The 12,571-nt window shown below is 37.6% G+C and overlaps 1 protein-coding gene across 1 annotated transcript in view; it reads right to left on the minus strand.

The window, feature by feature from the left end:
• Positions 1-6,264: 6,264 nt before the first annotated feature.
• Positions 6,265-12,571, minus strand: part of LOC106882236 (uncharacterized) — a 64,274-nt gene continuing 57,967 nt past the window's right edge. Inside the window, exons 13-14 of the mRNA XM_014932840.2 lie at positions 7,810-7,892; positions 6,265-6,892 (exon numbers count right to left, since the gene is read on the minus strand). Of these exons, the coding sequence (XP_014788326.1) occupies positions 6,804-6,892; positions 7,810-7,892 (172 nt within the window). The 3' untranslated portion in view covers positions 6,265-6,803. The remainder of the gene's footprint in view (positions 6,893-7,809; positions 7,893-12,571) is intronic.

Raw genomic sequence — 12,571 nt, forward strand, 5'->3', positions numbered from 1 at the left:
GTCGATAGCCAGCTGAAGGAGATGTCCTCCTGGGGCTAAAAGCAACAGTAACATCCTCCCTCGGGGTCAGCCACATTTAAGTGGCAAATATACTTCACTTTATATATATATATATATATATATATATACACCCCTATTTTGCAGAAAAAAGTGTATGGCCGCCTACACTTTTTTTCTGCAAAATAGAGGTAGTTTATCCTGTTCAGGCTATATTATTAGCATTATCCTGCGTTTGAGAATTTAAAATCACTTTTTTGAAACTTTCTAAGACATCCCAATGCTTCTAAAAGCAAACTTCGTTTGTTTGTTTACGTTTATCGTAATTTGAATTTAACATACGCTAGCGTCACATAAAGCGAGATTTCTATACATCTTAAATTTGCAGAAGAATTTTTCGTGAGTAGTTTACCTTAATCAGCTAGAGCACCGCGACGCGTAATTACGGAGGTGTGAGTTCGTGTCTCATAGCTGGCCGCCTACACATTTTTCTGCAAAGTAGGGGTAGTTTGAGAACTTTTTTTTTATGTAATATTGTATTATTTGTTAACAAAATAAATATAAGATAAAACATTGTCAACTTTTATTATATTCATTATATATATTCTTTCCGGTTTAAATTAATATTACTAAGAAATATTACCTGTCTCTAGTACATTGGAAAAAAACGTTCCGATACGCCTTATGGTATTATCTTGATTATTTACGCACGCTATACCACTTGATATTATTGTATTTTTATAATTTACTATTCACTTCGATCACCTTTTTAAATTTGCCGCGGCATTAAAAACGGTAAGCGCGCACATTGTGGAGATGGGCAGTTACTATGACCCTTAGGTCAGTAAGACTAGCTGAGGATAACTGGGTGACATTTTAACAAAGTTTGAAATTGTGTCGATATGGGTATGACTGGTTTTTCAATTTACGATTCTCTTCGTTATTGTTACGGGGGCTTAGAATTTCTGCTCATTCCCGATTTCAATTAATGTGTCTCAGTGAAAAATTGTGGTTGTAGTCGTTTTCTGACTGCTATTTTTAGCGTACTGGTGCCACTTGTAGCACCTTTTATTATAAATTAATAATAATAATGATGATAATAATAATAATAATAATAATATATATATGTATATATAATTTATATCTATCTATCTATCTATCTATCTATCTATCTATCTATCTATCTATAACTTATGTATGTATGTATGTATGTATGTACGTTTGTATGTATAGAGTGTTTGGCCGTTTGCTTCTCTCGATATTGACAAAGTATGGTCATGGTACAGGCTAAAACTACCTGGAAGGAATTTTTTAGGGTGAAAAATGACAAAACAAGGCCATTCACGTCAGCACTGTCAGATATGCCCATCACTATGATGAAGAAGCCGCCTGAATCCATGCATTTGACTCAGGCTCACTCATTACTGAAATGTAGAGTTCTTCTGGCATGTATGACAATGCACATGTCCTCGTCACTAATCCCAGCAAAATCTCAGCGAAATCCAGTACCTTATACAGAAATTCTCTCGATAAAGACTGGTAAAAATCAAATTAGGTATAACTTGCCCTACCTCTGCCACTATCGGTTTTAAGCCATGTTATGATATCGCTAGTGTTGCTCCAAAAGCCTAGACTGGAGGTCCTTCTAATGTCGTGATTTATCTTCCCGATCATCTGCTTGCTCACCAAGCTGATCTCAGACTGCGCAGGGTTGAGTCGACAGCAATTTGGCGTTAGAAACAAAGTTAAACTTATGAGCTTTGATCAAAATAAAGGCCTGCATCTTCGTTAGTGTTTTACTCTTTCTTCTATATCTACTCTAAATGCTATATCTTTGGTCTCAATGTTTAATATTTCCAAAGGCTTGAGAGGCTGACCTTCCGTAAGTCGCTGGGATGTTGTCATTAAGGTGGTGTGCATGTGTATGGTTACTTAGGCTACGTAATTTTTTTGTAGCAACAGCAAACAATAGGGTCATATCAGAAGTTTTAAAACGATTATAAATATCCATGTGTATATAGATATATGTGTGGGGGACCCGTCTTGGGTGTCTGGATAAGAACATTTCTTTACACTAAGAAGCAATTTGTTTGGTTTCCCCACAACTGATGACTTCTCATGAAATCTAAGTGGATTTGTTAGAGGAAACTGAAAGAAGCCAGTCGTAGATAAATGTGTGTGTCTGTGTTTGTCCTCCCATCACTGCTTGACAACCGGTGTTGGTGTGTTAATGTCCCCGTAACTTAGCGGTTCGGAAAAAGAATCCGATAGAATAAGTACCAGGCTTTAAAAATATGTCCTGGGGTCGATTTGTTCGGCTAAATCCCTTCAAAGCGATGCTCCATCATGGATGCAGTCAAATGACTGAAACAAGTAACAGAATAACAGTATAAAGAGTCACGTAATTCAAGTTAGACAATTTTCTTTTTCTTTCCTCACTAGTTCTGCTCCGAGTCCTAAACATAATAATGGTTTCTGATTTAGGCACAATACCTATAGTTTTTGAAGGGAGGGTGTTTGTCGAATTCATCAACTCTTGTCCTTCATTAGTATTTTAAATTATCGATTCCGAAAGGATGAAAAGCAAAGCTAGTTTCAGTGGTATTTGAACGCAATAAACAAAATATTAGCAGCCATAAATATTCTCCAATACGAAACTGCACCATCCAGAGGAAACTAAGGAACCTCACGAATCCGAGTCACCAGGTGCACTATGCAAAGTACTTTTCTCTCCTCCGTAAATTTCACCCTACTGACGCATAGTTAGAGTAAACCAATTTACATGGACTCATCACGCTACATTCACCGGTCTTTAAAGAAACAGCAACTCTGCTTGGCAGAACGCCATGACAGAATATCCACTGACCGCACTGTCGGACTGGCGGAGATCTGTGAGTGCCTGACAGCTTTCTAGGAGTCACGCATACTACCCTGGTCTGCGCGTAAACTAGGACTGCAGCTCAGCCAGAGACGAACTGCAGAAAAGTGCATATAACAAACGGTCACCACATCTGTTCTCTGTCAAGGAAACGCTAGCCACGGTATGCCTAGTCCTCAACTCACTGGGTGTTGACAGCAAATAAACTGTCTGACAAAAGGACAACATCCCCTATACAGAAAGCGGAGGAGCAAGCGCTCCAATCTGGTCAGTCAGTAAACGGGACAAGGCATGGCTGTCAATGACGGATACAATGTAAGCACTCCTCACTTTGATCCAGCCCTTCAGGGATAGTTCGTTTTTGGCCCATTTCCGTGTGAGTCTAACCATATTCCACGTCACCTCTTTCCAGTTCTTGCCCACTTGGAAGTTTGGACCAAACTAAACCTTACGACGCTGTTGGACAGGTGCCGAGCAGCAGGCCCACTGACGCCTGGTTAATTTTTACTCCTATCAACGCTTCACTTCCTCAGAGCAGTGCTGATCACTTCGATGTCTTTCATATCCGACACTATAACGGTCATATAATCTACATATTCAAACACGGACCTTCCACATCCCAGTTCTCGCGGGATATAGAGTAAGTACGTATAGAAATAGGGAAAGATTACATTTTTGGTAGACCTAGCACAGCATACTAAACGGTTCTGACAAGTGGACGTTTATTCTGACCACCAAACAAATATCACTGTACATTGCAGTGATCCAGTTTCTGAAGATGGTCTCAAAACTAACCGCCCTCAGGACAGTCTCCAAGTATTGATGGTTGTCCTCATAAAATATTTTCGACTGATCTAAACTGATCAGGGCTCCACACATACCAGGTACTATAGCTACCTTTTACATCATGTATCGGGAAAGGTAGGGGCTATCGTGGATACATCTGTTGGTACGGTGCATATTTGTGCCTCACCTATCAGAGTATCGATGACAAGCTCCGACCACTTTGATAACACTTTAGACAAAGCCTTCAACTCTACGTTAAATAGACTTACGGGCCTGAAGTTATTAAAGTCACCCTCTTTGTTCAGGTTATTTTTCAGTAGCAACACTATCCCTCTTTTTGCCGGACTGAGAAATCTCCCGTTCTGCTGCCAGTTGAGGCAGACCTCTCTCACGAGGCCCCCATACAAGTCTGGCATATTATGATAAAGCTCGTAGGGAGATCGTCCAGCCGTGGCAACATCTCTATCGTGCAGTCTGTCATCGCTTCCCATTTCATCAGCCATTATCGACTTTTCGCAGAACTCTTCACCACCAGTCGAGAGCTGTGAGGTAGGCGGTAAAGTTCACCATCTGCCACAAATAGTTGAGGGAAGTGCCACTGAAAAGACACACATATCAGTTCCGAATCAAATATCATGTGCCTCTCCCGATCCATCAAAGACCAAATTGTTTCTTTGTTTTCCTAGTTGAACATCTACCCACTGGTCTGTCGAACGGCTTTTGTTTCTCCATGCCTTAGAGTACGTACCCTAGTTTTAACACCGCAATCTTTCTACTTAGTGTTGAAGAGTCGGTTAAGAGCCAATCTTGCCGTCAGTCGTATTGTTTTCTAAATATTTCTTCCAGGATACTCATTAGCTCACCCTCTACTTTGAGTTTCTCTCTTAGTATTTCCATATCAAAATTTACAGATTTTTTCAGGACTAACTAGCATCAACTGTTGATGATTGTCCCTAAAAATTTCCTGCTAATGAGTTCTCTAATCCGGCCTCTGTAAACTTGCCGTATCGGGAAAGATGGGCTTGGTTTCCAGTAACCGGGTCCCTGTCAATACAGCTTATCTAGGTCGGCCTTACAGGTCACAAATTTGCAGTCATTATCATAGCCAACAACTTCGAATTGTGGCACTCTATGTTAACTCTATCAACTAGTCGACAGAATACTCTATACAGATACGACCTGGATGACCTGATACTGTTTGCCCATATCTACATAGGTGCATTCGGGAAATCCAATCAGTTCCTGTAAACCACTTGGAAACGACTGTGCAGGTTTTCAAAGCTGTTAGTCTCACCTCTTAAGTCAGTTAATCCAGACGTTCATCTAAGATGGATTAACAATCGTCCACTAGTATGAAATGTTGGGATCAGAGTTGTAGTCGATTACATCGACTTCAGTAATTGGTAGATACTTATTTTATTGGCCCTCACAGGATGAAGGGCAAAGTCGACCTCGGCAGAATTTGAATTTAAAACGTAAGGACAGACAAAATATTGCTCAGCATTTTGCTTGAAGAAGAAGGAGGTGCTGAAGGAGAAAAGGAAGAAGGTGCCGAAGAAGAAGAAGAAGAAGAAAAAGAGAAGACGAAGAAGAAGACGAAGAAGAAGACAAAAATGAAGACGAAGAAGAAGAAAAAGAAGACGAAAAAGAGGAAGAAGAAAGCCAAAGAAGAAGATGAAGATAATGAAGAAGGAGAAGGGGAAGAAAAAGACGAAGAAGAAAACGAAGAAGTCGAAGAGGACCAAGGAAGAAGTAGAAGAAGAAATGGAAGAAGTAGACAAAAAAGAAGACGAAGAACGAGAAGACGAAATAGAAGAAGAAACAAAGAAGAGGAAGCCGAAGAAGACGAGGAAGACGGAGAAGAAGACGAAAAGCAGAAAGATGAAAAAGAAGAACAGGAAAAGTAGCGAAGAGGGAGAAAAAGAAGAAGACGAAGGTGAAGAAGAAAAAAAGCGAAAACAAAGAAGACGAAGACAGAGGAGAAGAATACGGCAAAGAAGAAGAAGAAAGGGAAGAAGTAGAAAAAGATGAAGAAGAAAACGAAGAAGAGGATGAAGACGGAGACGAAGAAGAAGACGAAAGAGATGTAGAAGAAGAAGAGGAGGAAGAAGAAAACAAAGAAGGTAAAGACAAAGAAGAAGAAGAAGAAGAAGAAGAAGAAGAAGAAGAAGACAATGAAGAAGACGAAGAGAAAGAAAAAGAAGAAGAAGAAGAAAACAAAAAGAAGACGAAGAAGGAGAAGCTGAGGAAGAAGATGACGAAGAAGAAAACGACGAAGAACGAGACGAAGACAGAAGAAGAAGAAGAAGAAGAAGAAGAAGAAGAAGGAGAAGACAAAGAAAAAGAAGAAAAGAAGATGACGAAACCGAAGGAGAAGACGAGGACGAAGAAGAAGAAGACGAGGACGAAGAAAAAGAAGACGAAGAAGAAGAAAAGGCTGAAGAAGAAGACGAAGAGAAAGAAGAAGTAGGAGAATAATAATAATAAGAAGAAGAAGAAGAAGAAGAAGGAGAAAAAAAAAGAAGAAGAAGAAGAAGAAGAAGAAGAAGAAGAAGAAGAAGAAGAAGAAGAAGAAGAATTTCTTATATTTATGGTAAAAGAAATTATTCATTATTTATTGTAGCATGTTTATTCTTTATAAGACATTAATACATTTAGAGAAAGTTGTTCTGAATCTTTCAGTCATGAAATCGGAAAGATTCTGTGCGTAGTATAATACAAAAATGTTAATCGAAAATGTGAATAAATTACATGTTATAGTTGTTGAATAACAAGCATGGTTCTATCCAAATTGGTAAGAGCAATTTTCAAGCAATTTAGTGGTAAATATTAATTTATTCAACAGGTTGAAACGTTTTAATCAGGACAGTAGGGCTATTCATATTTATTAGTAAATTTATTTTATGTCAAAATGTGTTGAAGAACGTTAAAGATATTTTTTTTTTAGCAAATATTAATAATATCACAAAGATTAGTTTACTGTCGAAGTTTGTATCAATCGATGAAAACAAGATAAAGTAAAGGCTAATTTCTTATATATACTTATGCGAAAGTGATACGTAAATGTAACAATATATGCTGTGTGATGAGTTTAAGTCTGTGCGCTAAATAAAAAATATATATATATAAATCTCATTGATGTTTAGGAAAGTGAAATATATCTCTCTAGCATCTGAACAGTTAGTAAAGCAAGAATTATTATTGAGAACATTGCATTCCGGCTTGCAGCGCCTACAAAAGAAAAAAAAATACATATGAACATCAACGAATTTTGTTTTTGAGGAAGTATCATATTTAATAAAGCCAGTAAAAAGTTGTTGTTTGTCTATATGTTACGTTTTTCTTCTATGAACAACAGCAAATTCAGTTAAAAACTAAAAACCAAGAATGTAAAAATATATATTCATTGAACAAGTTTCAGGCTGATGTAGTGCATGATATTTTGGGAATCATGAACAAATAACAACTGTTTTAAAGAAATATAAAGAAGTGAAATAGAGAGAAACAAAAACTACTGAGGCTATGTATAAATTTTATTAATTATGACTCTTCACAAGAAGTATAACATTGTTAGAAATAGCAGCCAAATACCCTTCAAGTTTCAACCTACTAAGGTAGTAACTGTTGCAGAGAGTTCAGAATGGCAAAAAATTCGGCAACTGACAAAACAGCGTCGTTAGGGTAATGATTGGACCTAGAGGGGTTGTGAATATTTAAGTCCCTGCCGAACGTGACTTCAGAAGTGATAATGTAACATAGATGTTAAAGAAAGAGAAGGGGAGAGAGAAAGAGAGTGAGAGAAAGAATGAGAGAGAGAGAGCTGGAAGGGAGAAGAATAATTGATAGTGATTGGAAGAGATCAGGGAGTTGTAGAAATAGTAAATGAGATTAAAGTGATGAGGAAGGGTAACTTTGAGTCAGAGTAAGTGGAATATAATGCTGCCTGGAAGCTAAAGGTTTTGTGTTGCAGAAAAGCTGTAATGACTTGTGTGTAAGGGAGTGAGTAATAACGTGTAGAATCCAGGTCGATTCGTTTTTATAATTCTATTCTAAATTGCATACACTACTATTTAATTCACCTTATTTTCGCGTTAATCACACCGTCAATCACCTTGATTTTGTCTTACGAAAAATAATGAATTACTTACCATCACATTCCAGAAGTTCGCTATATTCCTTACTCCCCTCACATTTGGATTTATCAATACAGTCACGTACTTCTTTATAATACCTAGGAAGAGCGAGAAAAGAAAACATATTGTTGAAGCGATAGAATTTGCATTGAAATACGACACTACTCACAATGTTTTCCTTGTGTTCTTTAATTAATCCTTTGTCTGTCTTGTGCATCACTTGAGATTCACAGGATGTCTGTCCTTAACCACCATGCACCATATATGTTGCACATTCGCAATATTTACAATCACCAATGTAATTTGGAACTTAAAGGATAGCTTTGTATTACTCAGGACGTTTGAAGAAAGAGCTAAAGAAAAGTTTGAATACAAGCGTGGACGATTATGACAAACATGAAAATGCTTTGGACAAGCAAAAGAATAAAATAATCTATATTTTCCGATACGACTTTATTTTATCGACCCTGAGAGGATGAAAGACAGGATTTGAAATCAGAATTATAGAGCCGAAAGAAATACCAGAAGGTATATGTCCAATACTAACGTTCCTGCTAGTACGCCGCCTCTTTATTTTGTTTTACGCATGAAACCAGCACTTATGAGGGGATGGGTTTGTTGAAACGATCGGCTCAAGAGCATAATTGTCATTTTATTTTCTTGATCGCAGAGATATGAAAGGCAAAGTTCCCTTTGCGGGATTTGAAGTGAGAACGCAAAGGTTTGGAACAAATACAGCAAGGCAATTTCTCTGATGCTCAAACGTTTCTACTGCCCTTTGCCAAAATGATGACCTCTTTATTAACCACAAAATTGATAAAGATATCAAGGCCAGCACAAGACGATGTGATATGGGATTACATAAAAAAATGTAAACAAGAGAATTATCTAAAAATAAACACAAAGATTCAAAGAACAATTTCCCAGCATAGGAGAACCTCTGAGGACTACTCGTGGAAGCCCTACAAAAATCAAGGTCTGTCTCATCACTTGTCTTGGACAAGTGTCCTCTCACAACTACCATTCCCCAATTTACAGTCGCACGCTTAAAGCACGCCCGTTCCTTTGATGTGGGTAAAAAGCTTTAATGTTATTTGTGCCCTCGCACAAGTGACACTTTGTCCTTCTACTCTCAACAACCACGTGAAGGTTTGTGCAATCAGGTAGCGTTATGAAGTTAGAGATGGCCTCGATATTTGGCAGATCTGCCTGTGTTAACAACTCCACATGTTCTTCAGTATTCTCAATATCTGCAGAATACTGGCTTTCTCTTTTATGTCAAAGAGAACCGCTTCCACCAACCAGCGGATGTTGATTTCTGGTGGCATATTTAATATTCTTATTTTAAACACACTTCAACCAAAGTAAATGGGGCTGAGGATGAGTTTAACACTCGTTAGGGTGGTTGTTGAGTGCTTTTTGGCCTTTTCTTCTGAGGTAAACCTCACTTCCATTTTTTACTCTTGGCTATGTAAGTTTTGCACTTCCAAATTGGTGCCAAACATTTTACTATCTGCTGGTGTGTTTCCTACTCTGTTCTACTTCTTGCTCAAGTTTCGTATAAAGCTGTCCGCAAATTAGCAACTTGCTGGACCGATCTAGGAACATTCAGCGCCGCATTTCACCCACATTTCTCCAACATTCATTTTGCACTTTAAAATTCATTTTCGTCAAAAATGTTGGTGGTGGTGGGTTTGATGTGGCCAAAAGCGGTGGTTTTTGGAGGTGACAGTGTTCTCGCTAGTGTTATTTTTGATTTTTGTTGTCATTCATCGCTTTTGTTGTTCCTGAGATGGCACATACTGAAAGTTTTAGCAGCGGAAAGTTACTTTCATGTTACCTTCAATGTTACTTTCATGTTGTTGTTGTTTTTGCTGCTGCTGTTGATGTCACTGACTTTTACAATTTGGCTGTTTTGATTTGCGGATAACTGGTTCTTCTTTTCAGCGGCACAACAATCATCATCTGCCATTTTTATTATTAAACAAAAATTGATGTGCTTGTTAAAGAAACCTCAATTTAGTCCCTAAAGGCTACAGATTGAGAAAAACTAATTCCTAAGGACCTAGTTAGTTTATCTATATAACGACAACTAATGTTCAATATATAAGTCTGTAACAACGAACTTACGGAATCGATGTGCTATACGTGACAATGGACGAACAACAACATCAACAAGAATAATAATGGTTTCATCGATACTAGTGTTTAACTGGTACTTATTTATCGACCCCGAAAGGATGAGAGGAAAAGTTAAACTTGGTGGAATTTGAACTCAGAACGTAGCGACGGGCGAAATACTGCTAAGTATTTCGTCCGGAACGCTAACAAATCTGCCAGCTTTCCGCCTTTACAATAATAATAATCCTTTGTACTGGAAGCACAAGGCCTCAAATTTGGGTGAGGGAATAAGTCAATTACATCGACTCACAGAACTCGACTGGTACTTAATTTATCAACCCCGAACGGATGAAAGGCATAGTCAACTTCAGCGGGACACAGAACATAGCCGCAGATGAAATACCGCTGAGCATTTCGCCCGGCGTGCTAAGATTCTGCCATCTCTCTGCCTTAATAATAATAATAATAATAATAATAATAATAATAATAATAATAATAATAATAATAATAACAACAACAACAACAACAACAATAATAATAATAATAATAATAATAATGGTTTCCAATTTTTCCACAAGAGCAGCCATTTTGGGGAAGCAGTGTTTCATTGGTAGGTAATTTATTAGTACGTAATTTATCGACACCGAAAGGATGAAAAGCAAAGTCGACCTCGGCGGAATTTGAACTCAGAACATAGAACAGACGAAATATCGCAAAGCATTTCGCCCGGCGTACAAACGATTATGCCAACTCTCCGCCTTGATGATGATGATAATGATGATGATGATGATAATAATAATAATAATAATAATAATAATAATAATAATAATGATGATGCTTAAAGGCACATGGCTGAAATTTTGAGGGGAAGGGGATAGTCGATTACATCAATGCCAGTGCACAACTGGTACTCATTTTATCGACGCCAAAAGATAAAGTCAAGATCGGTAGAATTTGAACCCAAAACTTAGCGAAGAGAGAAATATCGCTAAGCATTTCGCCCGTCGTGCTAACGATCCTGCCGGCTCACTGCCTTGATAATAATAGTAATAATAACAATAATAATAACGGTTTCAAATTTTGCCACAAGGGCAGCAATTTTGAGAGAGGGGATGAGTCGATTACATCGACTCCAGTATTTCAATGGTACTTAATTTATCGATCTCGAAAGGCTGAAAGGCAAAGACGACCACAGCGAAATTTGAACTCAGGATATAGCGACGGACGAAATGTCGCTATGCATCTCGTCCAGCGTGCTAACGATTCTACGACTTCGCTGCCTTAACATCATCATAATAATAATAATAATAATAATAATAATAATAATAATAATAATAATAATAATAATAATAATAATGATGATAATAATAATAATAATAACAATAACAACAACAATAATAAGCTTCTGATCTTAACTGACTGAAAGTGTTATCATGTACATTGTTTTGTTTTGGTATAAAAGATGGGCTACAGCAAATATTCTACTCAATACCACAGATTTGCTTGTCAGTTGTTTGACCATAACCAGTTGAGCATGCCTCTTAGTAGATGACGATATGTGCATCTCTAATCACGAGCAAAAATAGTGCGGGAGCATCCTAGCCATGTATTGAGAGAAATTCTATGAGGTTTGGATAATTCACCTTTGGAAACATGGGTGTTTCGTTCAACGTTCTTTAACAACCCTTATTCAGGGACCTGTTGATCGGGATGGGCTACTCAACTTGAAAAGAATTCTAACTGGGCTCCACCTGCAAAGTGATGCACTGTTTATCTTGATATGAGATCACCATGTCGCACACATATAGTTGTGATGCATGCATCTAGTGTACCCTTATCAGATGGGTAATCATGATGGGTATAATGGGCTTCGTATATTTTACTCCAGTGTCACTTTGATGGCATGTACTGCTCTCTCCTTCAATAATAACAATAGTAATAATCCTTTCTACAATAGGCACAAGGTCTGGAATGGGGGAGATTACTAGTCGATCGCATCGACCTGAGTGTTTCACTGGTACTTAATTTATCGACCTCGAAGGAATGAAAGACAAAGTCAATTTTGGCGGAATTTGAACTCAGAACGTAGCTCCAGACAAAATACCGCTAAGCATTTCGCCCGGTGGGCTAACGATTCTGCCAGCTTACGGCCTTGATGATGATGATAAAGGCCAATAGACCAGATATAGTTGTCAAAGATCATGAAAAAAAAAAATGCTTTCTAATTGATATATAAATACCAGCAGATCACAACGTTTCCCTAAAAGAAATGGAAAAACTTTCAAAATACAAAGACCTGGAAATAGAGGTAACTTGAATGCGGAATCTAAAAACAGAAACAATTCCTATCATAGTAGGTGCCCTAGGTATAATAAAAAATATTCAGACAAATACATAACAAAAACACCAGGACTTACAAATATATATAACATACAGAACATTGCACTACTGGGCACTGCACACATCCTGCGCAAAACACTTTCAATACAGTAACCATAAGAACATCACAGCAAACCACAGCACATACCCAAGGCACACAAAGCTGCGCTCGGTAGTGAAGTGAAAGCACGTTATAAAAATAAAACTACTGAATAATAATAATAATAATGATGATGATAATAATAATAATAATAATAATAATACTAATAATAATAAA

This window comes from Octopus bimaculoides, chromosome 6 (assembly GCF_001194135.2).
Source record: "Octopus bimaculoides isolate UCB-OBI-ISO-001 chromosome 6, ASM119413v2, whole genome shotgun sequence".
NCBI classification, from domain to species: Eukaryota; Metazoa; Mollusca; class Cephalopoda; order Octopoda; family Octopodidae; genus Octopus; species Octopus bimaculoides.